This window comes from Hippoglossus stenolepis, chromosome 21 (assembly GCF_022539355.2).
Source record: "Hippoglossus stenolepis isolate QCI-W04-F060 chromosome 21, HSTE1.2, whole genome shotgun sequence".
Taxonomy (NCBI): Eukaryota; Metazoa; Chordata; class Actinopteri; order Pleuronectiformes; family Pleuronectidae; genus Hippoglossus; species Hippoglossus stenolepis.
The window spans coordinates 13,851,013-13,878,494 of NC_061503.1; the positions used below are offsets into that span (position 1 = coordinate 13,851,013).

The 27,482-nt window shown below is 40.1% G+C and overlaps 3 protein-coding genes and 1 long non-coding RNA gene across 4 annotated transcripts in view; all 4 read left to right on the forward strand.

Moving 5' to 3' along the window:
• The window catches only part of kcnh4b (potassium voltage-gated channel, subfamily H (eag-related), member 4b), a 33,713-nt gene extending 26,436 nt beyond the window's left edge, over positions 1 to 7,277 (forward strand). Inside the window, exons 12-16 of the mRNA XM_035144889.2 lie at positions 835 to 873; positions 2,113 to 2,480; positions 3,364 to 3,455; positions 4,196 to 4,272; positions 5,222 to 7,277. Coding sequence (XP_035000780.1) covers positions 835 to 873; positions 2,113 to 2,480; positions 3,364 to 3,455; positions 4,196 to 4,272; positions 5,222 to 6,277 — 1,632 coding nt within the window. The 3' untranslated portion in view covers positions 6,278 to 7,277. The remainder of the gene's footprint in view (positions 1 to 834; positions 874 to 2,112; positions 2,481 to 3,363; positions 3,456 to 4,195; positions 4,273 to 5,221) is intronic.
• A 2,342-nt stretch (positions 7,278 to 9,619) lies between these two features.
• LOC118100756 (lymphocyte antigen 6D) lies at positions 9,620 to 10,636 on the forward strand. The gene is made up of 4 exons (XM_035146121.2): positions 9,620 to 9,753; positions 9,837 to 9,892; positions 10,233 to 10,340; positions 10,438 to 10,636. Exons 2-4 carry the CDS (start codon positions 9,844 to 9,846, stop codon positions 10,539 to 10,541), a joined length of 261 nt encoding a protein of 86 aa, XP_035002012.1. The 5' UTR covers positions 9,620 to 9,753; positions 9,837 to 9,843; the 3' UTR covers positions 10,542 to 10,636.
• Positions 10,637 to 12,362: 1,726 nt separating this feature from the next.
• On the forward strand, positions 12,363 to 13,548 carry LOC118100889. The gene is made up of 4 exons (XR_007032322.1): positions 12,363 to 12,441; positions 12,525 to 12,580; positions 13,147 to 13,254; positions 13,351 to 13,548. It is a non-coding gene; the product is annotated as an uncharacterized LOC118100889 (long non-coding RNA).
• Positions 13,549 to 15,302: 1,754 nt separating this feature from the next.
• LOC118100888 (muscarinic toxin 38) lies at positions 15,303 to 19,279 on the forward strand. The gene is made up of 4 exons (XM_047338409.1): positions 15,303 to 15,347; positions 18,198 to 18,253; positions 18,840 to 18,947; positions 19,044 to 19,279. Exons 2-4 carry the CDS (start codon positions 18,205 to 18,207, stop codon positions 19,145 to 19,147), a joined length of 261 nt encoding a protein of 86 aa, XP_047194365.1. The 5' UTR covers positions 15,303 to 15,347; positions 18,198 to 18,204; the 3' UTR covers positions 19,148 to 19,279.
• Positions 19,280 to 27,482: the final 8,203 nt, after the last annotated feature.

The window sequence follows — 27,482 nt, forward strand, 5'->3', positions numbered from 1 at the left end:
TTTCCTATGTGGGACACTTTGGCATCAATGGCCCATTATTTGATATTGATGTTCAATTAACGTCACTTGGCACTAATATAGCCGGCTGGTTAATCATCCCACGTTGCTCCAGGGTTAATTGTACTTATGAGGAGAATTTGTCTCTGCCTTGAATAGACTCTCAGATTTCTCCCCCTCTGCCTCTCACGTCGCAACCGCCCTCTGAAGAGATGTAGAGATTCACAGCTACACTTTCATTTTTCGCTTTAATTCTCCTTTCAGCGGCGGTGATATTTAAACTCAATATTGTGCTTCAGCGAAGGATTAAATTCAATGTGTATCCTCAGTGAATTGGCTTCCCTGCATCAAAGAGTGTCACTGGCACTCGACTGGTGACAGACTGTGGCTCGTGTTGTCACATTAAGCCGTGTTGTCAACGGCACGTTCTTCACACATGAGGGGAGGCTTCGCACTCCACCACAGTTTCATTCGCCGTTCAGCCGGTGATTACGCTCGCAGTTTCTCCACACGCCAGCAGAGAGGCAAACTTCAGCTGGAAGCCCTCTGTAATGGGAGTGTGGGGAAAGGGATCATGTGGTTCGGCTTGTGTGGCAAAGCGGCCAAGGACGTTTAAGTGATGGCCAAAGGGGAAACTGTTCCAGTGGAAAGAATATGAATGAGACACATATTTGTAAATGCATATATAGCCGAAATTCATTCATTTCCCAATATGTAATTGCAAGGTCTCGTTTCGATTGTTAAAGATTTCATAGATTGGAAATGAAGTGAATAGATACATCATGCCTGTAGCTACGTCTTTTTGTAATTCCCTTTGCTTTCTTTCTGTCTCTGCAGGGTCTCAACAGGTTTTCAAGGTCACCCAGGCTCTCCCATGTGAGTTCAATGCAAATTCAACTTCTTCTCTCTGAGGGGTCTTTATTTTCCTTTGCCCGCAAGACATGGTTTCCTTAAGATGTGATAAATTCCCAAAGCCTGAATGCTATTAAATATTAAATGACCAAGACCACGGCACAACTGTGGTGAGATATGTAATTCTATCTATGCTGTTATATTCCGGCAAAATGAGCCAAACATTACAAACCTTCACTCCACAAATACATCAGTATATTACACTATAACTTTAAACTAGTGGGTAAACTTACAAACACAATAACAGAGAGGCTAACGTACAGAAATTTGTAGGACCAAAATGTTGCGTAATTCTCCCACGGAGTACAACAATAGAAAGGGGAAGTAAAATAAATCACACAGATTTTGTGTAATTATAACAATAAATATCACAAATGCATATTGGACTCTTTTACACATCCCTGTGGTATATTTGGCATTGTTGCACTTTTAAGTTCCTGTTTTTTTAGCGGACACGTGTGTGTGTGTGTGTGTGTGTGTGTGTGTGTGTGTGTGTGTGTGTGTGTGTGTGTGTGTGTGTGTGTGTGTGTGTGTGTGTGTGTGTGTGTGTGTGTGTGTGTGTGTGTGTGTGTGTGTGTCTTCAAGGTAAAATCCCCAGTGTTTGTGGGACATGCTGCAACACTGTGTGAGGGTTTTGTGCAGGACTTCCCCTTCAGGTTGAAACTCATGTGGAACAGAGGGTAGTTCAGTCCCTGGAGTTCACTCCCTAACTGGGTCAATAGCTCTCCTGCTGTAGAACCTTATGAGCTACTTTTCTCACTTTGTTGCTGTATGCACCTCCCTGTATCTCCCCACCTTATATTTATATTGTTACACTACTGTTTACAGTGCTATCTTTGTTATTTTAAGTTGTTTCTAATATAAAACCAACATAGGCATATGCAGCCATGGTTAGAGCATAACAGGATTAAATTAATGTCACTGAATATCAACTGTAACACATTATTTGCCATTCATTATGTGCCAGAGTAGTCATTAAAGGTTTTAGGGAGAAAGGTAGGCATTTTAAGTTCGGCTGATTTTCTAATATGATTCACTTTTTGTGTGATTATCATTCCACAGTTTCTAATCTGCTTACATATCTTCAGTTTTTCACAAGCACGAATACAGATAAGGCAGTTTAGGATTTGTGATTCTTAAGTGAAAACTTAATTTTAGAAACTGTATAATTTACGCCCGTGTGTGATATTTCCCATTTTGCAGGAATCCAGGCTCCCCTCCATCGTGGAAACCAAGGGTGACGACCCAGACGACGCCTTCCACCTCTCTCCTGCCACCCGTTCCCGTCGCAACCTCCAGCTGCCCAACTTCAGCAGCCCCGTGCGCCGCACATCCCTGGGAAACCTCCTGGGGGACGAGCTGCGGCAGTTCAACGCCCTGCGCCGCTGCCGCTCCCCCAATCTCAGCCGTGGCTTCCTCGGCCAGAGCTCGTCCCCTGTGCCGCCGACCAAACGAGAGCACAGCACCCCAGCCTCGACCTCAGCCCAGGCAGAGTCAGGGGCTGAGCAGAAGCCTACGAAGCTGCTCATCCCGACCGTCACCTGCTATGCACCCCCAGACCTTAGTCCCAGGTATGGTGAAAATTAAAGTAACTTCAGGTTCCGAACAACAGCAGAAAACAAAAGGAAACTCTTAACAGTCAAAATCTAGGAGCAAATCATCTGACCTGAGCTTTTATGATCATCACTATTATTCTATGAAGAATATCAGGTTCCATTCAATCAATGTAATTTGGGATAATGAGTGCTTTGGCTGCAGATGCACAATGGTTCAACTTTCAAAAGATCTGTTTAAATACTGTTTCCCAGGACGCCCCTGATTTCTTTTTGTTTCTGTGGCTAGTCTACAGCACCTCCAGTCACCATATATTTTGTATTTATTGTTTTTAGTATCAGAAGTTCTCATCATATCAAATCTACGACTTCCTGTACTTCTATTTCATTTCATAGACTTCCAATACACAGTTGAATCATCAAAACGCAGAAGGTTATTTTTCTTATAAGATTGATTACTTTGAATGAATTCCCTCTCTGTGCTGCCCCAGTATGTAGACTGAACTCTGCAGAGCAGGTTATTCATATGACCTGAATATAAGGTGTTGCAGTAATGGACACCTAAAGTCATGCCTGAGAAACCTGCATCATCTACTTAATGTAAATCCTGTGTATTTGCATTGCAAATTTTAACAGATGTCACTGCATTCCATTGCCAGAGCACCTTATCCTCGTGCCCCAACCATCTGTATTCATAATGTATCCCTCAGTCATCCAGTAAGTCCTAGATATGGGTAAGTGCTGGTTCAGAGAGCTCGGGTGTTCGAGCCCACGTGGGCCTCTGCCAGCAGCGAGCTCTCGTGGCGCATACCTGGGTCGTCTGCCGGCTCCGGTGATAATTGAAAAAGCTCTACTGTTACACTAACGCAAGCCTCTCTCCCCTTTCACCCCCTCCCACCAGGGTTGTAGACGGCATCGAAGACAATGGGCACACGTTCCATTTTAACGTGGAGCACAGCGGGCCGAAAGCCAGCAGAGGGGGCAGCGTCCAGGGTAAGTCAAGCCGCCTCCAGCTGCGAGGGTCAGCCAGGTGCCAGATGGCTGGAGGTAAACTCCGGAGTTCAAACTGTGGACGCTGCACGGCGTCTCTCTGGGGAAACATGAGAGTGCAGAGGAGTGAAATGACAGCCTGGTGTCCAGAGAGTCAGAGAACATGTTAAAGGACAACTGAGGTCAAAGCCAGGTGCTGATCCTCTGACCTGAGCTTTCACTGATCACCACTGTCAATCTAATGAGAATATCAGGTTCTGCTCACTCAGAGTCGTTCACCTCAATGTAATAAAGTGCTTTGGCTGCAGATGCAAACCAGTGCAACTATATACACAAAAAAAAAGTGTAGTGAAGGATGCACCTCCTGCATTTTTAACTCCATGCCGTGGCTCTACAGCGCCTCCCGGAGGATGGCCTGCTTTTTGTTTCTAATACGAGCCTCAGTGAGTCCAGATACTTTGCGCTGTGTTCTGTCATGTGTCGTCAGTCGTGTTTAAAGTCTTCACAAGCTTCATTGTTATGGATCCTTCACGAAGTCAAGGGCACCTGGAGAGTTCACAACTCCACCAACAATCCTCTTATAGAACCACATTTTAATCCACTAGACCCAGATTTTTATTTGGCATCAATATCAATCATCTAAACATAAATTAATCTCAGAAAAATCAACAAATGTTGCAATGTTAAAGAAAGTTTTTTTTATTTGCTTCGTCTGGATTTCATCTGCTTTCTTATTTTAACAGACTCCACGCAGGCGAACTCCACCTTGTTGCTGGAGACCGAGGAGGTCCGGCAGAGTATCAGTCAACTCAACCATAAGGTAAAGTGCAGCCTCTTCAATGAAATCAAAAATGTTCGGATCAAAGATTTGATTTAAAACCACCTCTGAATAAACTTTGTTGCCAGCTCTGTATCCATCTCTTCTGTCTTCTCTTTTGGAATATGACAAATATGAAGCATGAAGCATTAAAGAATTTGTAATGTGAGAGTAAAACCTGTGTGCTAATTCCATTAAATAAGATATTGAGAAAAGGATTCACTGACAGCGCAATAAGAAAAAGGTTTTCCGTCAGATTCGTCCCTGACAAATAAATCAGACAGACGAAAGTTCTTTGTTGCACTGTGATGTCTCTTAATGTAATGTGTTCTACTTGCAAAACGCTATTTCCTTTTTATGCACCTCCATAAAAATGACCATTAAAGGAATCTGAATCTGAATCACAGTGAGATCAAGTTCCTGCCTTGTGTCTCAATCTGACCCTGCACTTTTAATCTGAACATGAATAGAGCCAAAGCAGGTGGAAGTAGAGCATCCAGATGGGCCCAGGTAGGTGCTGTCTGAAGTCCATATTAATTAATCAGTGGGGCACTTCTGCAGTGCAGAGGCTTGCCAGGAGTGCTGACTCCACAGACTGGAGAAAAGAAATTCTAATGATGACAAACCAGCTTTTCTCTGGTCCCTTTTCCCTCTTGGTTCACCGACTTGTTCCCAGTTTTCTTTTCTCCTTTCTTCCATAGTTGCGTCATTGACCTGCAGTCGGCGTCCCTCTGGATTTCACTATTGCGTGGAATATGTCGTAGAGGGGACGATAAATTGTTTGGTTGTCCTTTTGGAGGTCGCTGGAAAATTATATCTGGACATAAGTCTGAGTAATTGGGTAGATTTGTTATATTTTGAAGCTGTTTTTGCAAACTTTACCATGTTCTCTCTGTGTGATGGTAAAAAGAGAAAGGCCAGCACGCCTAAACCTTGTGTTCTCTCTGCATAGATGGGAACCTTAAACCAGGAAGTATCTGAGCTCACCAAGGGCCTCCACCACATGATGCACCTCCTCCAGACTTACATCTCCGTGCATCACTACAAAGCCACATACCCGTACAGTGTCCAGATGGTGCCCGTCCCCCAAACAGACCCCAGCACTGGCATATCGTTCAACCTACCATCAGCCTACCACGTCCACAACGACCCTGGGAGTTACGAAGTCCACAGCCACCAAAGTGTCCCCCCCGCTGGCCACTGGAGCTACAGTGGAGCTGCGGAAACCCAGACAGAGAGCCACCATCGACCTCAATCTCCCAGTCCAGCTGCTCCCTCCTCTCCGCCCCTCTCTCTGAACTCTGCGCCCAACTTGGGCTCGTGTCGCGGCTCTGAGAGCACGATCACACCTGTGTGGACCAGCCCGTCTCTTGTCAGCGTCAGCCCGGGCTTCCAGGGTGGAGGTCCAGGCCTTGCTGGGGGGGACGCCTCTGACAACAGACCTCTCAGTGCTCACCCAGCGGCCATCAGCCAGTCCCAGCCCACTTTGTGCCTGCAGCCTCCCAGTGATAGTGATGAACACTTGTATCATTTGTCCAGCGCCCCCACAGGTACGTCCACACACAGCCTGCTGGACTCGTCACCGAGCTCTTACCCCCACCTCTGCCTGCAGTCAGACTCTCATCTCAGTTTACCCAAAACCTCACATGAGGAGATATGTGCTCTGATGTCCTCCCCAACATCTCAAAATCTGATCCAGGACACCTCCATCTTCCAAATCAAGGACTCTTACCCCTCCGTCCACCCTGTCTCTGCCTCTCCGCCCACATTGCCCAGCCACCCTCCCAGATCCTCCCTGGATTCAGGGTCGCCACAATCAGACGCTCTTGGGCCCCATCTACCACTGCGCGACCCAACTGCCACAGAACATAACAGTCTGGAGTGCCTACTGGGGAACGGGGGCTCTATGGAGAGCAGGGACAGTGAAAGTGTGTCATCACGAAGATCCAGCATCGGCGTGCACACCCAGAGCACAGAACAGTCGTGGTGTCTGGACCTCACAGATTAGACTGTTTCAGGGGCAGACTCACTGATTTCACTGCAGCTGGGAAGAAAAGCAACAGTAACTGAAATGCAAATTCTTACAGTGTTTAAAGAGACTCTGCTGGAGGTTGTCAATGTGTGCTGTATTTCCCCCTTTTAATTCCTGGGCTCTCGTATTTGTCAAACTCCACGCAATTTACACCATTTCTATGCAAAAGCATGTCATTTGTGCATTATCTTGGCTTTACTAAAGTGTGTCTTTAAAGAAAAGCTCCACAGTAGTGGTTCTAGTATATATCTCTTTATTATTTCCGACATCCTTGGTGCAATTTGCAGTTGATGAAACCTGTTACCTCCTTGCATGGTAAAGTTGTTTATTCTTTTTCCTAAGGAAAAGGTTCCCAAATCGGTGGGCGAGCATTCTACAGTACATGAGAACCTGTCGCTTGTGCACACAGAGACTGTCTTTAAAGACAGGTCAGAGCAGGGGGATGTTTTCATGTCACACACTTCACCTTGCATAATGGGAATTCAGTTTGTGCAGAGATTGTTTCTCCTTCTGGTTGAATTGAATGTTTTTCTGAGTTTAGCATTTTTTATTTGCAGATTGGTCCTTTGACTATGAATATCCAAACTCCACAAAGCAGTTCACGATACAAAGTGTATGATTTCTATCCGAGTTTCATGGAACATCTCTTTTTTTTAATTCTGTCCTTCAGGAGATAATATTCGTTCTTGTTCCTCCAGGTTTATTGGATTTTCACAAAAAAGAAAGGTGGAAAGGGTTCTATGATTCAGTAAATATAGTTGCTGATAAATGTAAACATAAATAAATACAAACATTTAGCTGAAAAGTGGGTCCCATTAAATATTTAATACTTATTAATTGACTAAATATGAATTTGCCTCTCGGGATAAAAACCTTTACGATACTCACATAGTATTTAGAATATTCAAGAATACTATTCTGATTGATTGATTGATTCTGATATTCTGAATGATTCCTCCCTGGCTGACGAAATAAAGTGTGCAGACAATATCTGACTCTGTTCTTTACTGTAGTGGCACAATTGATGCATTTCATTCTGAAAAGCTGTTTGTTGGATGGGTCCTGCGGAGATTCAGCTTCAAAAAGAACATCTGGTAAAAACCATTGGACTGATTGTGATTCACACTCAATCAAATGTTTGTGGCAAAGCTTCAGAAACAACTTGAATTCACCTACTTTGCTTGTTCCGCCTTTTTTCAGTCGCAAATTTTGGGCTCTGGTCCTCAACAGCTCCTGCATAATGTACCTCAAGCGAATTCAACCGTCAGAACATTCAGCTTGTTCCTGCGATCATTTTACTTTTCCCTACTCCTCATACATTTTTTCAAATATTCACCTTTTCCTGCATTTTTTGGGCAGCAGTCACACTATAGTTTTCCTATAATTTTGCCTATAATTCCTATAATTTTTCTTCATGTGCCTTTTTCAGTCGAAAGGTAAATGATCTGTATTTATATAGTGCTTAATCTTGATGACTACTCAAATTGAAAATGTGTACGTTTTTATTATCTCCTATGTACTCTTAGAGTAAATCCCAAAAAGAGAAGAAGAAAAAAAATTGTATTAATTTACCGTGAAGGAGAAAGTTAATTAAAACCTCTGGAGAGAACCGAACACAGAAACTCTCTACAGCCGGATTTCTTAAAAGAAAAGAGGATTTACTGCAGCTGCTCCTCTTCGCACTTCAGTGGCTGTGAAGTCAATGAGTTGTCTATGAGTCCGTCTGGACTAGAACTTTCGCAGCAGGTTCATCAGCCTCAGGATTCCGGAGAAACAGGTCACAAGGTTATGTTTTCACTGGCAGTTGTGTGTTTGTTAGGATTACGCAAAAACTGCTGGACTTTCTGAAACATTAGTTTTTCCACATTTACTTAATAATTTATGGAATCAATCACTTGATGAAAAAAATCTGACATGTTTAAGGGGACTGATATTCATGACAATGTGCAAAGTGAGTTTTGATGTTAATTCAATTTTTTTATTTTATTCAGTTGCTTTGTTTTTTTACATTCAGGGTTTCAGGATGCATAAGTAAACTCCAAAGCATTTTTTTATTATTATTATTTATCATATTTATTTATTGGTTCATTTCATGCCCACTGACTCAGTTTAAACACGCGATCTGTTTGTCTTCATCCTCTGTTTGTGCAGCCAGTTGTATTGATTTTGTGAAATAAGAGATACTGTCATGCTTTGACCTTAAAATGGAGTTTGGTCAGAGAACTGGTGTTATTTGTTAAACCTGCACGTTAAGGGAAAGTCACAGTAAATATTAGTATTTGTTGTCTTTCTTGTGATTGTGTCAGTATCTATTAGTTTAATGATCAATCGTACTGTTCAGTTCGTTTCCTGGATATCAGCAGTGTCAGTGCGTGTTTCCCCGCCGTACGTCACCCAGTGAGGAAAAGCCCGGATGACATTCTTGCTCGTTTGTTTGTCTTAGTTGTCAGCCTAGAGTGAGTTCAACTGCACATGTGCCATTTTGTTTTACTCTTTTTTAATGTTTGTGTCATAGTTAACTTTTTCCAAGCTGGTAAACATGATATTTTTCTTTATGCAGGTGAAGCCTTGAGATGTAACTGTGGAGTCCTGCCAAACAGTGTCTGCGCTGGAGCCAGCGAGTGCATGAGCTGTTTACAGACATGAACTCCTATGACTCCGGATCTGCAATTGATACAAGGTACAACTAAAAGCAGCGGAGTTGGCAAGCAGCTATCTTGCATCTCTGTCATCAGTTCCTGTAACCCTGCATGCAGCAGCTGCACCAGAAGGTTTTGGCCACTAGAACGAGCAGATGCATTATTCTGGGATTATTTAGTGAGTGTAAAAGTGAGCACAGAGAAGCCACTCTGAGGATGGCATACAGGGAAGTTTCTAAAATCCACGGTTTAAGCCACATGATGCAACGTTTTTAAATTTTTTATTATCAGTTTTAAAATTGATGCTTCACTGACTTGGAATAAGGAGAATGTTTCCTCTGTTGTTTTATATGTCTGAAGAATGGGTCACCATTTACTTCCATTGTATTGGATTTGGTTGCAATGCTGTTTACACCTGAAACTCCAAAAGTGTTTTGTATGATTTTGAGGTTATTACAACGAAATAAACCACAGCTCTTTGGTTTCATCCCAGAACGATGTCCCTCAAAATGATAGTGTTGCAAATTTCCCTGGTTGGAAGTGTTAAAGTGCAGCTGAGGACGCGGTGCTTCGTCTCAACCTGTGGCCTTGGAATCACCAGCAGGGCTCCATCTGTTTTTATTTTTGATCATTATTGAGACTTAAAGTATTTTGTTGTTATCACATGTCAGCCAGTTGTGTAATACTTGGCTTTCCAGAGTTGGATAATATTGGATCTACATGAATTGTGCAACAAAACCAGACAATAAAAAGGGATCCTGCAAACAGGGAGCACACATCTGAGGAATCTAAACTCAGGAGACAATTCACCAGGTAGGACATGTTTCCATTTATGAATATGTGGGTTATGAGAGAACTTGATGAGTTTGAGGCTCTAACACTTTTTTAATACATAGTGAAAACATGAAGTCTGTGATCCTCGCTCTTTTGGTGGTGTTGGTTGTCGGCCACAGTGAGTAAACTCTTAAAATCATTAAACCGTACAATATTAATTTCTACCTGTGAAATTCAATGGCTAATATGGAATCAATTTAATTTTATACATGATGACACTGTATATATTCTGTTTACACTATTTTATTTCTATTCCATTTCTATTTTCATGTTTCCTATATCTGTATTGCAAGTTTACTTATGTCTATTTTTACTGTGCTTTTTAACACAGCAAATCTCCCCGTCATCTCATCTTATCTTATCTTATCTTATCTTATCTTATCTTGTTTTTGTTCTGAGAATTGAGAGGCAATGAAAATCCTGTGTCCATCTGCACACATTTGGTTTTCCTTTTGCAGGTGAAGCCTTGAGGTGTAACTGTGGAGGTAAGACTCAGTGTTCAAGCAGAATTCAGACCTGCTCTGGTTCAGACCAAGTCTGTGCCAGCATCAGGTTTAACCACCCTGGTAAGTATGAGCCTTTCCATCAGTACTGCAATACTACAACTATAAAGAGAGGAAGATGTCTGATCATCCATTCTGATTTTTTTCTGTGTTGTCACAGCTACCGGATACTTCCAGAGTTGCTATCCAGCAGGTGGTTGTCAGAATCTGATACGTTCAGGGATAGGAACCGGGTCCTGCTGCAGCTATGATCTGTGCAACTAAACAATGAACATAGTGCAACACATCTTCCAGTGAATGAACAATCCACTGTAATGTAATGTTTGCTGCATTGTCCTAATAAAGATCATTCATTTGGAGCTTTTGTCCTTTTTCACTTTTCATATTTCCCTTGTGTTTATTATGGGTTTGGTGTTTGTTGCCTGCACTGTGTTCTTGTGACATAGTTTTTGTGAGGAGAACAAATTAAAGGGCTTCTATTACAGTGATTGGGATATTTTAAGAGATGAAACTTTTATTTTGAAAAGAAAAAAAACAAAGCAATAAAATGTGAATACTAAAAGTCAAGTTCTTGCAGAAGACATGGGCACAGATCAAATTCACACCAAAGTCCTATCAGCACATAACAGTTATATTATAGCGCCAATGTGTGTCTGATTTTTTTCATCAAGATCCATTAATTATTCTCTGAGATATCAAGGAAAATGTTGAAAAGTGCTCGCAATTTTAAAGTAAGTGAAAACATTTCTCGGATCCTCCCCCTGATACAGATCCACACCTGAATGTAACTGGATCTACCTTGTGTCATGGTCATGCCCACCCCTTCACTAAATGTCATGGAAATTAGTTTAATATGTTTTGCGTAATCCTGCAAACAAGCAAACAAGCAAACACCAACAACAACATATTTGCAGAGGTAAAAATCTCTGAGTCTCTGTCTACTGGTATTTAGGGAAAGTAATTACAAAATAAAAGAGGAAATAACTAAAAAGGGTGTCGCACAGAGGTGCAGATGGTGACAATACACAGATCTACTCAGGTCGTTCTGAATGAGGATTTTATTTAGGATCCTCCTGGGGTCAACGCACATTCATCACAACCTGAATGGCCCATTAGTGTCAGTGTTTCTGAACTCAAAGTGAAATATGGATAAGATGTAATGAGTCACATAAAGTAACATATGATTAAGTATGATTCCAGTGTATGACATTGCTTCAGGTCCCGCTCCCACACCGGGAAGGAAGGAGGAATTTGGATTTTGCCCTAAAAACAACATATTTCATATTGTATATTTCATCTGACTGTTTAAATTGCCAACATCAGCTGAGTTTTTCTTACTTTGTTGTTTGTTTACATGGAACACGTCCGAGTTCATTCTTGGAAAAATGACATCATGAGCTATTTATGATACATATATCTGCCAGATTGCAAAGTCAGATAAAAACAGACTGGGAAGAAGATTTAGAGTTTTACCTGCATCATGAAATAGCTTTAATTTATTTTAGACAATAACGTGAAAACATATCTAAATTCAGACTTTTTATTGGTTTGGGTCCAAATAATGTTTTTGCTTCAAACAGTGACTTTAAGTTTCCTTTGGTTAAAATTCCCTAATTCCTGTTTTTAAGTATCTCAAATTCCTCCTATTTGAAGACTTGTAGGTTTTTGAAGTTATTCTTTTCATATTTCAATTTTCTATTGATCTGTTTCATTTTCTGGACTCTGGAAATCTTCAAATGTCAACAATGAAACTTTTCTGATGTTTGAAGGTGTTTTTGTTCGATATGTTGTTGATAAGAATGAGGTCATATGAAATAAACCACAGCTCTTTGGTTTCATCCCAGAACGATGTCCCTCAAAATGATAGTGTTGCAAATTTCCCTGGTTGGAAGTGTTAAAGTGCAGCTGAGGACACGGTGCTTCGTCTCAACCTGTGGCCTTGGAATCACCAGCAGGGCTCCATCTGTTTTTATTTTTGATCAACATGGAATCTAAAGGTATTTTGTTGTTATCACATGTCAGCCAGTTGTGTAATACTTGGCTTTCCAGAGTTGGATAATATTGGATTTCCATGAATTGTGCAACAAAACCAGACAATAAAAAGGGATCCTGCAAACAGGGAGCACACATCTGAGGAATCTAAACTCAGGAGACAATTCACCAGGTAGGACATGTTTCCATTTATGAATATGTGGGTTATGAGAGAACTTGATGAATTTGAGGCTCTGACACTTTTTTAATACATAGTGAAAACATGAAGGCTGTGATCCTCACTCTTTTGGTGGTGTTGGTTGTCGGCCACAGTGAGTAAACTCTTAACCTCATTAAACCGTACAATATTAATTTCTGCCTTTGAAATTCAATAGCTAATATGCAATCAATTTAATTTTGACACTGTATATTTTCTGTTTACACTATTTATTTCTATTCCATTTCTATTTTCATATTTCTTTACATTTATATTGCAAGTCTACTTATGTCTATTTTTACTGTCCTCTTTAACACAGCAAATCTCCGTCATCTCATCTCATCCTATCTTATTTATGTGTTATGTTATGTTATATGTTATGTTGTTATGTTATGTTATGTTATTTATCACTTATCTATCACTTTCTTATCTTATCTTATCTTATCTTATCTTATCTTATCTTATTTTATCTTATCTCATCTTATCTTATCTCATCTCATCTCATCTCATCTTACCTTATCTTATCTTATCTTATCTTATCTTATCTATCTCATCTTACCACATCTTATCTTATCTTATCTTATCTTATCTTATCTTATCTTAGCTTGTTTTTGTTCTGAGAATTGAGAGGCAATGAAAATGCTGTGTCCATCTGCACACATTTGGTTTTTCCTTTTGCAGGTGAAGCCTTGAAGTGTAACAAGTGCATTACGAGTCACTGTTCACGCAGCACTGAGACCTGCTCTGGTTCAGACCAAGTCTGTATATTCTTTAGGTTTAACCCCCCTGGTAAGTATGAGCCTTTCCATCAGTACTGCAATAATACAACTATAAAGAAAAGAAGATGTCTGGTGATCCATTCAGATTTTTTCCATGTTGTCACAGGTAACAGATACTTCCAGAGATGCTCTTCAGCAGCTGAATGTCAAACATTTATGCATTCAAGGATAGGAACCGGGTTCTGCTGCAGCTCTGATCTGTGCAACTAAACAATGAACATAGTGCAACACATCTTCCAGTGAATGAACAATCCACTGTAATGTAATGTTTGCTGCATTGTCCTAATAAAGATCATTCAGTTAATGCTTTTGTCTTTTTTCACTTTTCATTTTTCATATTTTCCTTGTGTTTATTATGGGTTTGATGTTTGTTGCCTGCATTGGGCTCTTGTGACAAAGAAGCAATGCAACATAGTTTTTGTGAGGAGAAAAATTAAAGGGCTTCTATTACAGTGATTGGAATATTTTAAGAGATGAAACTTATATTTTGAAAAGAATAATAAACACAGCAGACTGGGCACAGTTAAAATTCACACCAAAGTCCCATCAGCACATAACAGTTATATTATAGCGCCATCGTGTGTCTGATTTTTTCATGAAGATCCATTAATTATTCTCTGAGATATCAAGGAAAATGTTGAAAAGTGCTCGCAATTTTAAAGTCAGTGAAAACATTTCTCGGATCCTCCCTGATACAGATCCACACCGAATGTAACTGGATCTACCTTGTGTCATGGTCATGCCCACCCCTTCACTAAATGTCATGGGAATTTGTTTAGTAGGTGTTGCGTGATCCTGCAAACAAGCAAACAAGCAAACACCGACAACAACATATTTGCAGAGGTAAAATCTCTGAGTCTCTGTCTACTGTTATTTAGGAAAGTAATTACAAAATAAAAGAGGAAATAACTAAAGGGTGTCGCACAGAGGTGCAGATGGTGACAATACACAGATCTACTCAGGTCGTTCTGAATGAGGATTTTATTTAGGATCCTCCTGGGGTCAACGCACATTCATCACAACCTGAATGGCCCATTAGTGTCAGTGTTTCTGAACTCAAAGTGAAATATGGATAAGATGTAATGAGTCACATAGAGTAACTAATGATTAAGTATGATTCCAGTGTATGACATTGCTTCAGGTCCGCTCCCACACCGGGAAGGAAGGAGGAATTTGGATTTTGCCCTAAAAACAACATATTTCATATTGTATATTTCATCTGACTGTTTAAATTGCCAACATCAGCTGAGTTGTTCTTACTTTGTTGTTTGTTTACATGGAACACGTCCGAGTTCATTCTTGGAAAAATGACATCATGAGCTATTTATGATACATATATCTGCCAGATTGCAAACTTGGATAAAAATAGACTTGGTAGAAGATTTAGAGTTTTACCTGCATCATGAAATAGCTTTAATTTATTTTAGACAATAATGTGAAAACATATCTAAATTCAGACTTTTTATTGGTTAGGGTTTAAACAATGTTTTTGCTTCAAACAGTGACTTTAAGTTTCCTTTGGTTAAAATTCCTAAATTCCTGTTTTTAAGTATCTCAGGCTGACCATGATCGAAATTCCTCCCTACTTGAAGACTTGTAGGTTTTTGAAGTTATTCTTTTCATATTTCGATTTTCTATTGATCTGTTTCATTTTCTGGACTCTGGAAATCTTCAAATGTCAACAATGAAACTTTTCTGATGTTTGAAGGTGTTTTTGTTCGATATGTTGTTGATAAGAATGAGGTCATATGAAATAAACCACAGCTCTTTGGTTTCATCCCAGAACGATGTCCCTCAAAATGATAGTGTTGCAAATTTCCCTGGTTGGAAGTGTTAAAGTGCAGCTGAGGACACGGTGCTTCGTCTCAACCTGTGGCCTTGGAATCACCAGCAGGGCTCCATCTGTTTTTATTTTTGATCAACATGGAATCTAAAGGTATTTTGTTGTTATCACATGTCAGCCAGTTGTGTAATACTTGGCTTTCCAGAGTCGGGTTATATTGGATCTACATGAATTGTGCAACAAAACCAGACAATAAAAAGGGATCCTGCAAACAGGGAGCACACATCTGAGGAATCTAAACTCAGGAGACAATTCACCAGGTAGGACATGTTTCCATTTATGAATATGTGGGTTATGAGAGAACTTGATGAGTTTGAGGCTCTGACACTTTTTTAATACATAGTGAAAAGATGAAGTCTGTGATCCTCACTCTTTTGGTGGTGTTGGTTGTCGGCACAGTGAGTAAACTCTTAAAATCATTAAACCGTACAATATTAATTTCTGCCTTTGAAATTCAACGGCTAATATGCAATCAATTTAATTTTGACACTGTATATTTTCTGTTTACACTATTTATTTATATTATTTCTATTTCATATTTCTTTACATTTATATTGCAAGTCTACTTATGTCTATTTTTACTGTCCTCTTAACACGAATCTCCCGTCATCTAATCTCATCTCATCTCATCATCTTATCTTATGTTATGTGTTATGTTATGTTATGTTATGTTATGTTATGTTATGTTATGTTATCTAACTTATCTTATCTTATCTTATCTTATCTTATCTTATCTTATCTTATCTTATCTTATCTTAGCTTATCTTAGCTTGTTTTTGTTCTGAGAATTGAGAGGCAATGAAAATGCTGTGTCCATCTGCACATATTTGGTTTTTCCTTTTGCAGGTGAAGCCTTGGAGTGTAACTGTGGAGTAGGACTCAGTGTTCAGGCATCACTGAGACCTGCTCTGCTTCAAACCAAGTCTGTATGAACTTCAGGTTTAACCCCCTCGTAAGTATGAGCCTTTCCATCAGTACTGCAATAATACAACTATAAAGAGAGGAAGATGTCTGGTGATCCATTCAGATTTTTTCCATGTTTCCACAGAACACGGATACCTCCGGACTTGCTATCCAGCAGTTGGTTGTCAGAGTCTGATGCGTTCAGGGATAGGAACCGGGTTCTGCTGCAGCTCTGATCTGTGCAACTAAACAATGAACATAGTGCAACACATCTTCCAGTGAATGAACAATCCACTGTAATGTAATGTTTGCTGCATTGTCCTAATAAAGATCATTCAGTTAATGCTTTTGTCTTTTTCACTTTTCATTTTTCATATTTCCTTGTGTTTATTATGGGTTTGATGTTTGTTGCCTGCATTGGGCTCTTGGACAAAGAAGCAATGCAACATAGTTTTTGTGGAGGCAAAAATAAAGGGCTTCTATTACAGTGATTGGGATATTTTAAGAGATGAAACTTATATTTTGAAAAGAATAATAAACACAGCAGACTGGGCACAGTTAAAATTCACACCAAAGTCCCATCAGCACATAACAGTTATATTATAGCGCCATCGTGTGTCTGATTTTTTCATGAAGATCCATTAATTATTCTCTGAGATATCAAGGAAAATGTTGAAAAGTGCTCGCAATTTTAAAGTCAGTGAAAACATTTCTCGGATCCTTCCTGATACAGATCCACACCGGAATGTAACTGGATCTACCTTGTGTCATGGTCATGCCCACCCTTCACTAAATGTCATGGGAATTTGTTTAGTAGGTGTTGCGTGATCCTGCAAACAAGCAAACAAGCAAACACCGACAACAACATATTTGCAGAGGTAAAATCTCTGAGTCTCTGTCTACTGTTATTTAGGAAAGTAATTACAAAATAAAGAGGAAATAACTAAAAGGGTGTCGCACAGAGGTGCAGATGTGAAATACACAGATCTACTCAGGTCGTTCTGAATGAGGATTTTATTTAGGATCCTCCTGGGGTCAACGCACATTCATCACAACCTGAATGGCCCATTAGTGTCAGTGTTTCTGAACTCAAAGTGAAATATGGATAAGATGTAATGAGTCACATAAAGTAACTAATGATTAAGTATGATTCCAGTGTATGACATTGCTTCAGGTCCCGCTCCCACACCGGGAAGGAAGGAGGAATTTGGATTTTGCCCTAAAAACAACATATTTCATATTGTATATTTCATCTGACTGTTTAAATTGCCAACATCAGCTGAGTTTTTCTTACTTTGTTGTTTGTTTACATGGAACACGTCCGAGTTCATTCTTGGAAAAATGACATCATGAGCTATTTATGATACATATATCTGCCAGATTGCAAAGTCAGATAAAAACAGACTGGGAAGAAGATTTAGAGTTTTACCTGCATCATGAAATAGCTTTAATTTATTTTAGACAATAACGTGAAAACATATCTAAATTCAGACTTTTTATTGGTTTGGGTCCAAATAATGTTTTTGCTTCAAACAGTGACTTTAAGTTTCCTTTGGTTAAAATTCCCTAATTCCTGTTTTTAAGTATCTCGAAATTCCTCCCTACTTGAAGACTTGTAGGTTTTTGAAGTTATTCTTTTCATATTTCAATTTTCTATTGATCTGTTTCATTTTCTGGACTCTGGAAATCTTCAAATGTCAACAATGAAACTTTTCTGATGTTTGAAGGTGTTTTTGTTCGATATGTTGGTGATAAGAATGAGGTCATATGAAATAAACCACAGCTCTTTGGTTTCATCCCAGAACGATGTCCCTCAAAATGATAGTGTTGCAAATTTCCCTGGTTGGAAGTGTTAAAGTGCAGCTGAGGACACGGTGCTTCGTCTCAACCTGTGGCCTTGGAATCACCAGCAGGGCTCCATCTGTTTTTATTTTTTATCAACATGGAATCTAAAGGTATTTTGTTGTTATCACATTTCAGCCAGTTGTGTAATACTTGGCTTTCCAGAGTTGTAAAAAATATTGGATTTCCATGAATTGTGCAACAAAACCAGACAATAAAAAGGGATCCTGCAAACAGGGAGCACACATCTGAGGAATCTAAACTCAGGAGACAATTCACCAGGTAGGACATGTTTCCATTTATGAATATGTGGGTTATGAGAGAACTTGATGAATTTGAGGCTCTGACACTTTTTTAATACATAGTGAAAACATGAAGTCTGTGATCCTCGCTCTTTTGGTGGTGTTGGTTGTCGGCCACAGTGAGTAAACTCTTAAAATCATTAAACCGTACAATATTAATTTCTGCCTTTGAAATTCAATAGCTAATATGCAATCAATTTAATTTTGACACTGTATATTTTCTGTTTACACTATTTATTTCTATTCCATTTCTATTTTCATATTTCTTTACATTTATATTGCAAGTCTACTTATGTCTATTTTTACTGTCCTCTTTAACACAGCAAATCTCCCGTCATCTCATCTCATCCTATCTTATGTTATGTTATGTTATGTTATGTTATCTAATCTAATCTTATTTTATTTTATCTTATTTTATCTTATCTTATCTTAACTTATCTTATCTTATCTTATCTTATCTTATCTTATCTTATCTTATCTTATTTTATCTTATCTCATCTTATCTTATCTCATCTCATCTCATCTCATCTTACCTTATCTTATCTTATCTTATCTTATCTCATCTCATCTTACCTTACCTTACCTTATCTTATCTTATCTTATCTTATCTTATCTTATCTTATCTTAGCTTGTTTTTGTTCTGAGAATTGAGAGGCAATGAAAATGCTGTGTCCATCTGCACACATTTGGTTTTTCCTTTTGCAGGTGAAGCCTTGAAGTGTAACAAGTGCATTACGAGTCACTGTTCACGCAGCACTGAGACCTGCTCTGGTTCAGACCAAGTCTGTATATTCTTTAGGTTTGACCCCCCTGGTAAGTATGAGCCTTTCCATCAGTACTGCAATAATACAACTATAAAGAAAAGAAGATGTCTGGTGATTCATTCTGATTTTTTCCATGTTGTCACAGGTAACAGATACTTCCAGAGATGCTCTTCAGCAGCTGAATGTCAAAGATTTATGCATTCAAGGATAGGAACCGGGTTCTGCTGCAGCTCTGATCTGTGCAACTAAACAATGAACATAGTGCAACACATCTTCCAGTGAATGAACTGTAAGGGAAATGTAACATTTTGACCACAATATGATCATGTTAATTTCCCCTTTGATTGATCATGATTGAATCTCATACAATGTAACCTTGATCATGCTGTATCCTGTACAACTGAATGAATCTTGGCCTGATTGCTTTAACTAAGGCATTGTTGCCTTGATGTCATCAGAAGATCCTGACCTTTGACTTTGTAACAAACCCAACCAGAGTGGGAGGGATGAGCCAAATGTATAAAGACAAAGAACTGTTTCCCATCGGTGTGCATATTACAAACTAACCTTTGTCGTATGCACCATGCTCTGAGCATTAAAGTGTGACAATACTGTAAGAGAATTGTGTCTCGTTCCTCGTTGTTAAGGTGGGATTGCAGAAATTGCCACGACAATTTGGGGGCTCGTCCGGGATGCCTAACTCATTCACGCTTCAAACCACTTTCAAGACCAAGTATAAATCTGCGCGCAGTCGGTGAGGGGATTCTAAATTGCCCAAGAACCAGAAGTCTTTCTCTCCTGAGGGCAAGTCGTAATCGACTCCCAGGGTGAGAAGAGGCTGCTTGTGAGATCTTGGAATGAAGATAGTTCGATACGGCATCTAAAATTTTTTAAGGAGGATACAGTATTGAAGACCACGGGGTGACGTCTGAGGTAGAGTGACATTACTTAGGGGTGACGACCCATTGATAAAGGAAATAATGAATAATATCAATGAATGTCATGTCTGAGAGAGATCTCTGTTTGCTGGTAAGTGAGTGACTGCGAATTAATATCGAAATGGGGAAACTTAGTAGCAAACCTTTTACTGAAGTTTCTGATCTAATGGGATGTGCAAAAATTATGTGTGAGAAACATGGTGATGACTCCTGTAAACAGCTTCTGTTGTGGGTAGGAAAGTTTGAATTTTCTGAGAATGGTAGTTTTAGTATAAATCATATACAGACGCTCCAAAATAAATTGGGACAATATGACAAAATAAAGGGTAAAACCAAAATAAATCAGAGAGCATTTATGATGTGTGAATCAGGAAAAAAAAAAAGAAAAGACACCGACAACAAAGTAGTGAGCAGGGGCGCAAGAGGGAGGGGAGGGAAACTAATCAATGTCCTCAGCTCTCACATTCACAGAAAGAACTGGATCTCCTCCCTGCCTCAGCCGCACATCAGAGTCACCTGAACCAACAGCCTGCTATCTCATACCGAGACATCCAAGTACAGTCGGCCGCAACAGAACACCAAATCAGGCGCAGCATCCGCTCCAACCCCATAGTGAGGCCGCTGCAACCATCGCGGCACAAGTCCCATATCCACAAGAACAAGAGCACGAGATGTCCACAATCTCCCAATGATTGAGGTGCCTAATCCAAGAGCAGACGCCGGTGCAGTGATGTATGTCTACAGAGCCTGGACACCAGAGGAGATGCGCTGAATTTCCAGTGAACTGCCAGACATAGCCACACAAGGATGGGCTGCAGTTGTTGAAGTACTGGCCCAAATTGTACAACAGTAAAGGCAGAATTTGAGAGAAACCAGAAGTCTCTTGCTCCACAGCATGAAACTGAAATGGGGCAAAGTATAAGGAGACTGGCCAGAGACAGACATGCGCTATGACTGGAGAACAGATGCTGTGTATCGCGGACATGTGGAGAGACTTTATGAGAACAGCCTGCTGAATAGGTGGTCAGATTGATGAAAGTCTTCAAAGAAAACAGCTGAATGTTGCCACCAGAAGACCCTGAGCACTGTGCGAGAGACTGTAACAGAACAAGGCTGAAAAGGGGATCCACTGGACTTCTTTTCACTTATCCCGGAGACTGCACAGAGGATGAGGCATGGCTTGCGGCAGAGGCAGAGGAGACTCAGATTCAGGTGAACGCACCCCCAACACCACATACACGTACAAACATTACAAAGAATTGTTTAACATGACAAAAACAAGTGGATCTGAAGTTTTACCTGAAATAACTCTACAGGTAGCAGGAAAAATATCACATTTCTGGTTGATTCTGGGGCCATAAAACAAAAATTATCTTCCAAAATTGAGTGGTATATATATTTTCACTGTTGGGGCATCAGGCACCACAATTAAATAATCATATACCACACCACTGTCTGTTACCAAAACAGATGGGGATATAAAAAGTAAATGTTGACTTGTAAATTTGTTAGCAAGAGACCTAATGTGTGTTTTAGGCTTGATTTTGCATTGTACAGAGGAAGGGGTTAAAGTCACCAGAACATGAGATATCCCAGGTGAATATGTACAACCAGATCATGGTAAGCCACTGTACATATACCAATGGGACCTGTTACCCTGGGGCCCAGGTACATAACCTAAGATCTGCTTGAAATAGCACACACACACGACGTCATGCAAGCACCTGATTAACATTGCACAGCCACAGTTAGTGAAGGACCAGACACAGAGTTTGAAAAAGCTGGTTCCAGGAAGATAAAGAAAGCAATTTTATTACTAGTGATTGGGTGTATTACAATAATAGAATGTGTGCATTGACTGTTGTGTTGACCCCCGCAGTAGCCAAATTCTTTAATATACATAACTCATCACCACATGTGTCTCTAGCTAAAGCAAATGATGTGCAGTGGGAAAATTTGGCACCCTGGGTCACTCGGTGTTCACGAGATTGTACATGGGAGGATAGGGAGAAGGAATTCAATATTCACCCCGAATGCAAACATACAGATGCCCATTTCAGAGCACTTTTCTGGGGGAAAACGAACTGTGCATTTAGCACAAACTGCTAAATTTAAACTAAAGGTTTGGATACATTTTTCTCAGTTAACCATTGACTCTTCAGAGTTACAAGAAGTGCAACAAAAGTTATGGGCTAATGATAAGTATGATCTGGGATTAGTTAAAGAGACTGAACCTCTCAATGTGACACCAAAGAGCACATACCGTTTATGTCAAGCACAACATCCACTCAAACCAGAAGCAGTAGCAGGGATAACACCAGTATTTAAAAACCTGGTAAAAACCGGAGTCATCATTCCATGTGCACACTCACCAGTAAGAATGCCTATTAAATGAATTAAAATTTAAAAAAAAGAGAGAAAGATAATATACAAGTTTCTCTAGTTCCACCAGAAAGCACGTGTTTTTTTTGTTTTTTTTCAATTGTTGATTTGGCTAATGCATTTTTCAGTGTCCCAGTTCATCCGGACTCTCAGTATTGGTTTGCTTTCACATTCCAGGGCAAATCATATACATTTAGATGTATGTCCCAAGGTTTTGTGGAATCCCCTGCAGTCGACTCACAGGTGTTATATGCAAGTCTTGAGGACTTGTAGTTACCAGCGGGAAGCGCGCTGATACAATATGTTGATGAGTTGATGATTTGTTCACCAACAAAACAGGCCTGTAAAAGTCGACACAGTAGCATTGCTAAAATATCTTGCAGACCAGGGCCACAAGGCCAGCCTGGCTAAGCTGCAATTTGTCCAGAAAAGTGTAACTTTCCTAGGACACGAAATTTCTAGCAGCGGTAAAACATTGAGCTCAAAACGAGTGGAAGCCATCCTCAAGATTCCAAAACCGCGCACCAAAAGACAATTAATGTCATTTTTAGGGATGACAGGCTACTGTAGACAGTGGATCTGTGATTATGCATCCCGGAGGCTCCACTCTTGTATGTTATGCATGGCCAAGGACTGAGACCAACAGACAACCTGACGTGGACGACAGACGCTGACACAGCATTTACCCAGCTACAACAGACTGACTTCTACACCTACACTGGGACTACCGGATCAAAACAGATCATTTACACAGACTGTAAATGAGAAAGGGGTTTCATGACAACAGTAGAGTACAACGACCAGTGGCGTATTTCTCCTAAAAAAAAAATTTTTTAAAAATTAGATAGCTTGGCATTGGGTCAGCCTCTCTGTCTAAGCAGATAGGATATCAAGAGGTCACATTGTTAGTGCCATATTCTGTATCTTCTATTCTGCTAGAGCAACAACCTAATTCTATTAACAGCCATTTTACTCCCTACAGCGATATCTGTCTGTAAGTGTGAGGCTCACACTAAAAGTGATTCTGTTTCAACAGGTAATGCTCAAGCAGATACAGCAGCAAAGGAAGCGGCACAACTAACCAACATACTGTAAATGTCACAATTGATTGATACTCCTCTTGCCTTTCTCTCACAGATTTAGCAGAAGCACAGAGCCATGCTAACAACATAGAGAAAGCAGCCTGTAAAAGGGCTGAATGTACATATGTTAACAATGTATGTCAATCTGAGGACGGCCGTCCATGTCTGTTTAAATGTTTATTTGTTGTTTGTTTGTTTTTTGTTTTTATTGAAAATTGTCGGGTTTCACAAATTACTCACAATGTTTTTTCCAAAATGTTTAATTTGTCTGACAAGCAACACTACAAGAGGCCAGGACATACAAGCCCCTGGCCAACCGTTTGATCACTTGCAAATGGATTTCATTGAACTAACACCATGTGAAGGAAAGAAATATTGTCTTGTGGCTGTTGACATGTTTTCTAAATGGGTTGAAGTTTTCCCTACAGGTAAAGCAGATGCCTCTGCAGTGGCAAAGGTGTTAGTGCGAGAAATCATTCCCCCATTGGGAATCCCACATAAAATCAACAGTGATAACGGAACTTTTGTAAATAATGCAAATAATCAACCTTCAACATTTTTAGGTATCAATCTGAAACAGCATTGCACCTATCATCCACAGAGTGGTGGAGCAGTTGAAAGAGAAAATGGAACAATTAAAAACAAACTGGTCAAATGCTGTGATGACACAGGACTCTCATGGATAAAAGCACTACCGGTAGTGTTAATGGCCATGAGAGGGAGGGGAAGGGCCAGAACAGGTCTGTCACCATTTGAAATTCTTCCAGGCAGACCTATGAATACCGAAATGGCCCTCCCCCAAGAAAATCAAGTCCTCAACTCAGAACTCCTAGAAGATGTGATGCTTAGTTACTGTGTGCACTTAACCAAAATGTTGAGCCTTATACACACAGGTAAAAGCAACACTACCGCAACCAGCAGAGGGCCAGTTGCATAACCTGAAACCAGGAGACTGGGTGCTGATAACCTACAGCAGTTAATGTGAAAGAAAGAACCACCGGGACACATGCCAGCCATTGCAGAAAGGTGCCGCCACTTGAGACGGAGGCCCAGGGAGAGAGTCCCGCTCCACTCACAGACAAGGAACAGAAGCAGAAGAAAGACGGCTGCTCTCACTGAGGTGTAAAAAACCTACCAACAACCAACAGCTGTTGCAGACCAAGGAAGAAACAGCAAAAAGAAGACAGAAGGAACAAAAAAAAAAAAAAAAGAAAAAAGAAAAAGGGGGAGGGTTAGGGCTAAATATCAATGCCTGACTATAGACTCCAGCACCCCTTTGGGGAGACAGTCCGTGATCTTGAACGAACAACATGTTGCCGTACAATGAGCTCAACACAGCTAAATATCTGAAACAATCTGTAATCTGGTGTCAAAAACACAAGGAACGACCTACATGCCGTATGGACGCCGATTGGCCACCAGTCACAAATTTGTAAAAACACAACAAAGTCCACACCTCCTGCAAATCAACAATACAAGCGAATGAGACGATACATAATTGATAAAGACAATTTAGTCATCACTATGATGCAAGTATGGGTTTACTGCCCGAAACATTTCTGATTGCTGGATCTGCCAACATTTACCTACATTATCACAGACACCTATGGTAATGCCTGTACCATTATCAGTAGCAGACCTTAAAGTATTTAAAGTTGCAAAAAATTACAGAGACCTTCTCAGACTGTTATATTCCAGGGCTAACTCATCATAACCGACCTGAGTGAAATGGACATAATTTATTTTATCTTATCAGAATTTAACAGAGTGCTACAGACCAAGTGAGTTAAAAACTGCAGTACTGTGGAAAATATCCAAGTTCGAGACCATTGTGCATGCAATGGTCCAACATCGTGTAGAATTCCTAGCTGTGCCTGCTAGCTGCAATGAGACAGAATGCTGGCCAGTAAGCAATACAGAATATACTTATAGCATCATGGCAGGAGTGTGGATAGCCCCGTGGAAAACTCAAACCCAAATAATGTTCTTAGGATTTAAATGTACGTAATTGTTCAAAGCCTATATTTTCAGCTAAATCCTCAGCCCGCAACTGTTCAGTCGCTTGGCCTCCTCTGCGAGTGCATCCTCTGTCAAATGTTTCTTTATGTGTACAGGATCCTAGCCACATAATTACAGCAAATATTACTTATTGTAATCAAACAAAGACTGTTTCTTTTAACAGACAGTCCAGTTTAGTACCCCTAATCAGAGAAGTATCTGCAGCAGAGCTATCATCACTCCACCGCAGGGCCAGACGCACAATAACAACCACCCAACGTGTATTAGGACTCCTAATACCCTCATATGGGGTGTTTATGTCCCAAGAAGAGATTCAGTCACTATCCACAGTGTTAGAACGCACATGAATCTTTCTACAGTCACCATAACAGCTACATCAAGGCGCTTAGACGATGTAGCACGGGTAGCAACAGAAAACAGAATGGCCTTGGACCTTTTGCTGGCCTCTCAGGGTGGTGTATGTCAAGTTATTCATACTGAATGTTGTTCCTATATTGCTAGTAATGACGCAGAGATAACTAAGCTAAAACAGAATACTGAACAAAGGATAAAAGATCTGCATGATGTGCATGGGTGGGACCCTTTTTCGAAGGTGTTTGGCCCCCTGTCATCCATGGGTACATCGTTCTTTCGCACATTGATTGTAAGCATTGTCATGTTTTTGATTGCTATTTCTGTTATCACTTGTATGATTGGTCTGATACACAAACAATGCACTAAGGCCATTGTTACTGCTATGCAAATTGACCTCTACCCTATCCCAGACTGGATTCCACCATCTAATGTTGATGATCTTGGCACACAACTGAAGTAACCTCAATCGGTCAACCCCTGACAGTGGTATTCCCCCACCTTATAAAGTGTTTACTTTAAGCGTTGATCCAACATGATCAAAAGGGGGGATTGTAAGGGAAATGTAACATTTTGACCACAATATGATCATGTTAATTTCCCCTTTGATTGATCATGATTGAATCTCATACAATGTAACCTTGATCATGCTGTATCCTGTACAACTGAATGAATCTTGGCCTGATTGCTTTAACTAAGGCATTGTTGCCTTGATGTCATCAGAAGATCCTGACCTTTGACTTTGTAACAAACCCAACCAGAGTGGGAGGGATGAGCCAAATGTATAAAGACAAAGAACTGTTTCCCATCGGTGTGCATATTACAAACTAACCTTTGTCGTATGCACCATGCTCTGAGCATTAAAGTGTGACAATACTGTAAGAGAATTGTGTCTCGTTCCTCGTTGTTAAGGTGGGATTGCAGAAATTGCCACGACAGAACAATCCACTGTAATGTAATGTTTGCTGCATTGTCCTAATAAAGATCATTCAGTTAATGCTTTTGTCTTTTTTCACTTTTCATTTTTCATATTTTCCTTGTGTTTATTATGGGTTTGATGTTTGTTGCCTGCATTGGGCTCTTGTGACAAAGAAGCAATGCAACATAGTTTTTGTGAGGAGAAAAATTAAAGGGCTTCTATTACAGTGATTGGAATATTTTAAGAGATGAAACTTTTATTTTGAAAAGAATAATAAACACAGCAGACTGGGCACAGTTAAAATTCACACCAAAGTCCTATCAGCACATAACAGTTATATTATAGCGCCATCGTGTGTCTGATTTTTTTCATGAAGATCCATTAATTATTCTCTGAGATATCAAGGAAAATGTTGAAAAGTGCTCGCAATTTTAAAGTCAGTGAAAACATTTCTCGGATCCTCCCCCTGATACAGATCCACACCGGAATGTAACTGGATCTACCTTGTGTCATGGTCATGCCCACCCCTTCACTAAATGTCATGGAAATTTGTTTAGTAGGTGTTGCGTGATCCTGCAAACAATCAAACAAGCAAACACCGACAACAACATATTTGCAGAGGTAAAAATCTCTGAGTCTCTGTCTACTGTTATTTAGGGAAAGTAATTACAAAATAAAAGAGGAAATAACTAAAAAGGGTGTCGCACAGAGGTGCAGATGGTGACAATACACAGATCTACTCAGGTCGTTCTGAATGAGGATTTTATTTAGGATCCTCCTGGGGTCAACGCACATTCATCACAACCTGAATGGCCCATTAGTGTCAGTGTTTCTGAACTCAAAGTGAAATATGGATAAGATGTAATGAGTCACATAGAGTAACTAATGATTAA

Bases quoted from the DNA above. Each gene is read 5' to 3' on its own strand.
- LOC118100756 (XM_035146121.2), top strand. From the start codon at position 9,844: ATGAAGTCTGTGATCCTCGCTCTTTTGGTGGTGTTGGTTGTCGGCCAC. The intron at 9,893-10,232 runs GTGAGTAAACTC...TTCCTTTTGCAG, and splicing joins GGTGTTGGTTGTCGGCCACA to GTGAAGCCTTGAGGTGTAAC. The intron at 10,341-10,437 runs GTAAGTATGAGC...GTGTTGTCACAG, and splicing joins CATCAGGTTTAACCACCCTG to CTACCGGATACTTCCAGAGT.
- LOC118100888 (XM_047338409.1), top strand. From the start codon at position 18,205: ATGAAGTCTGTGATCCTCGCTCTTTTGGTGGTGTTGGTTGTCGGCCAC. The intron at 18,254-18,839 runs GTGAGTAAACTC...TTCCTTTTGCAG, and splicing joins GGTGTTGGTTGTCGGCCACA to GTGAAGCCTTGAAGTGTAAC. The intron at 18,948-19,043 runs GTAAGTATGAGC...ATGTTGTCACAG, and splicing joins CTTTAGGTTTGACCCCCCTG to GTAACAGATACTTCCAGAGA.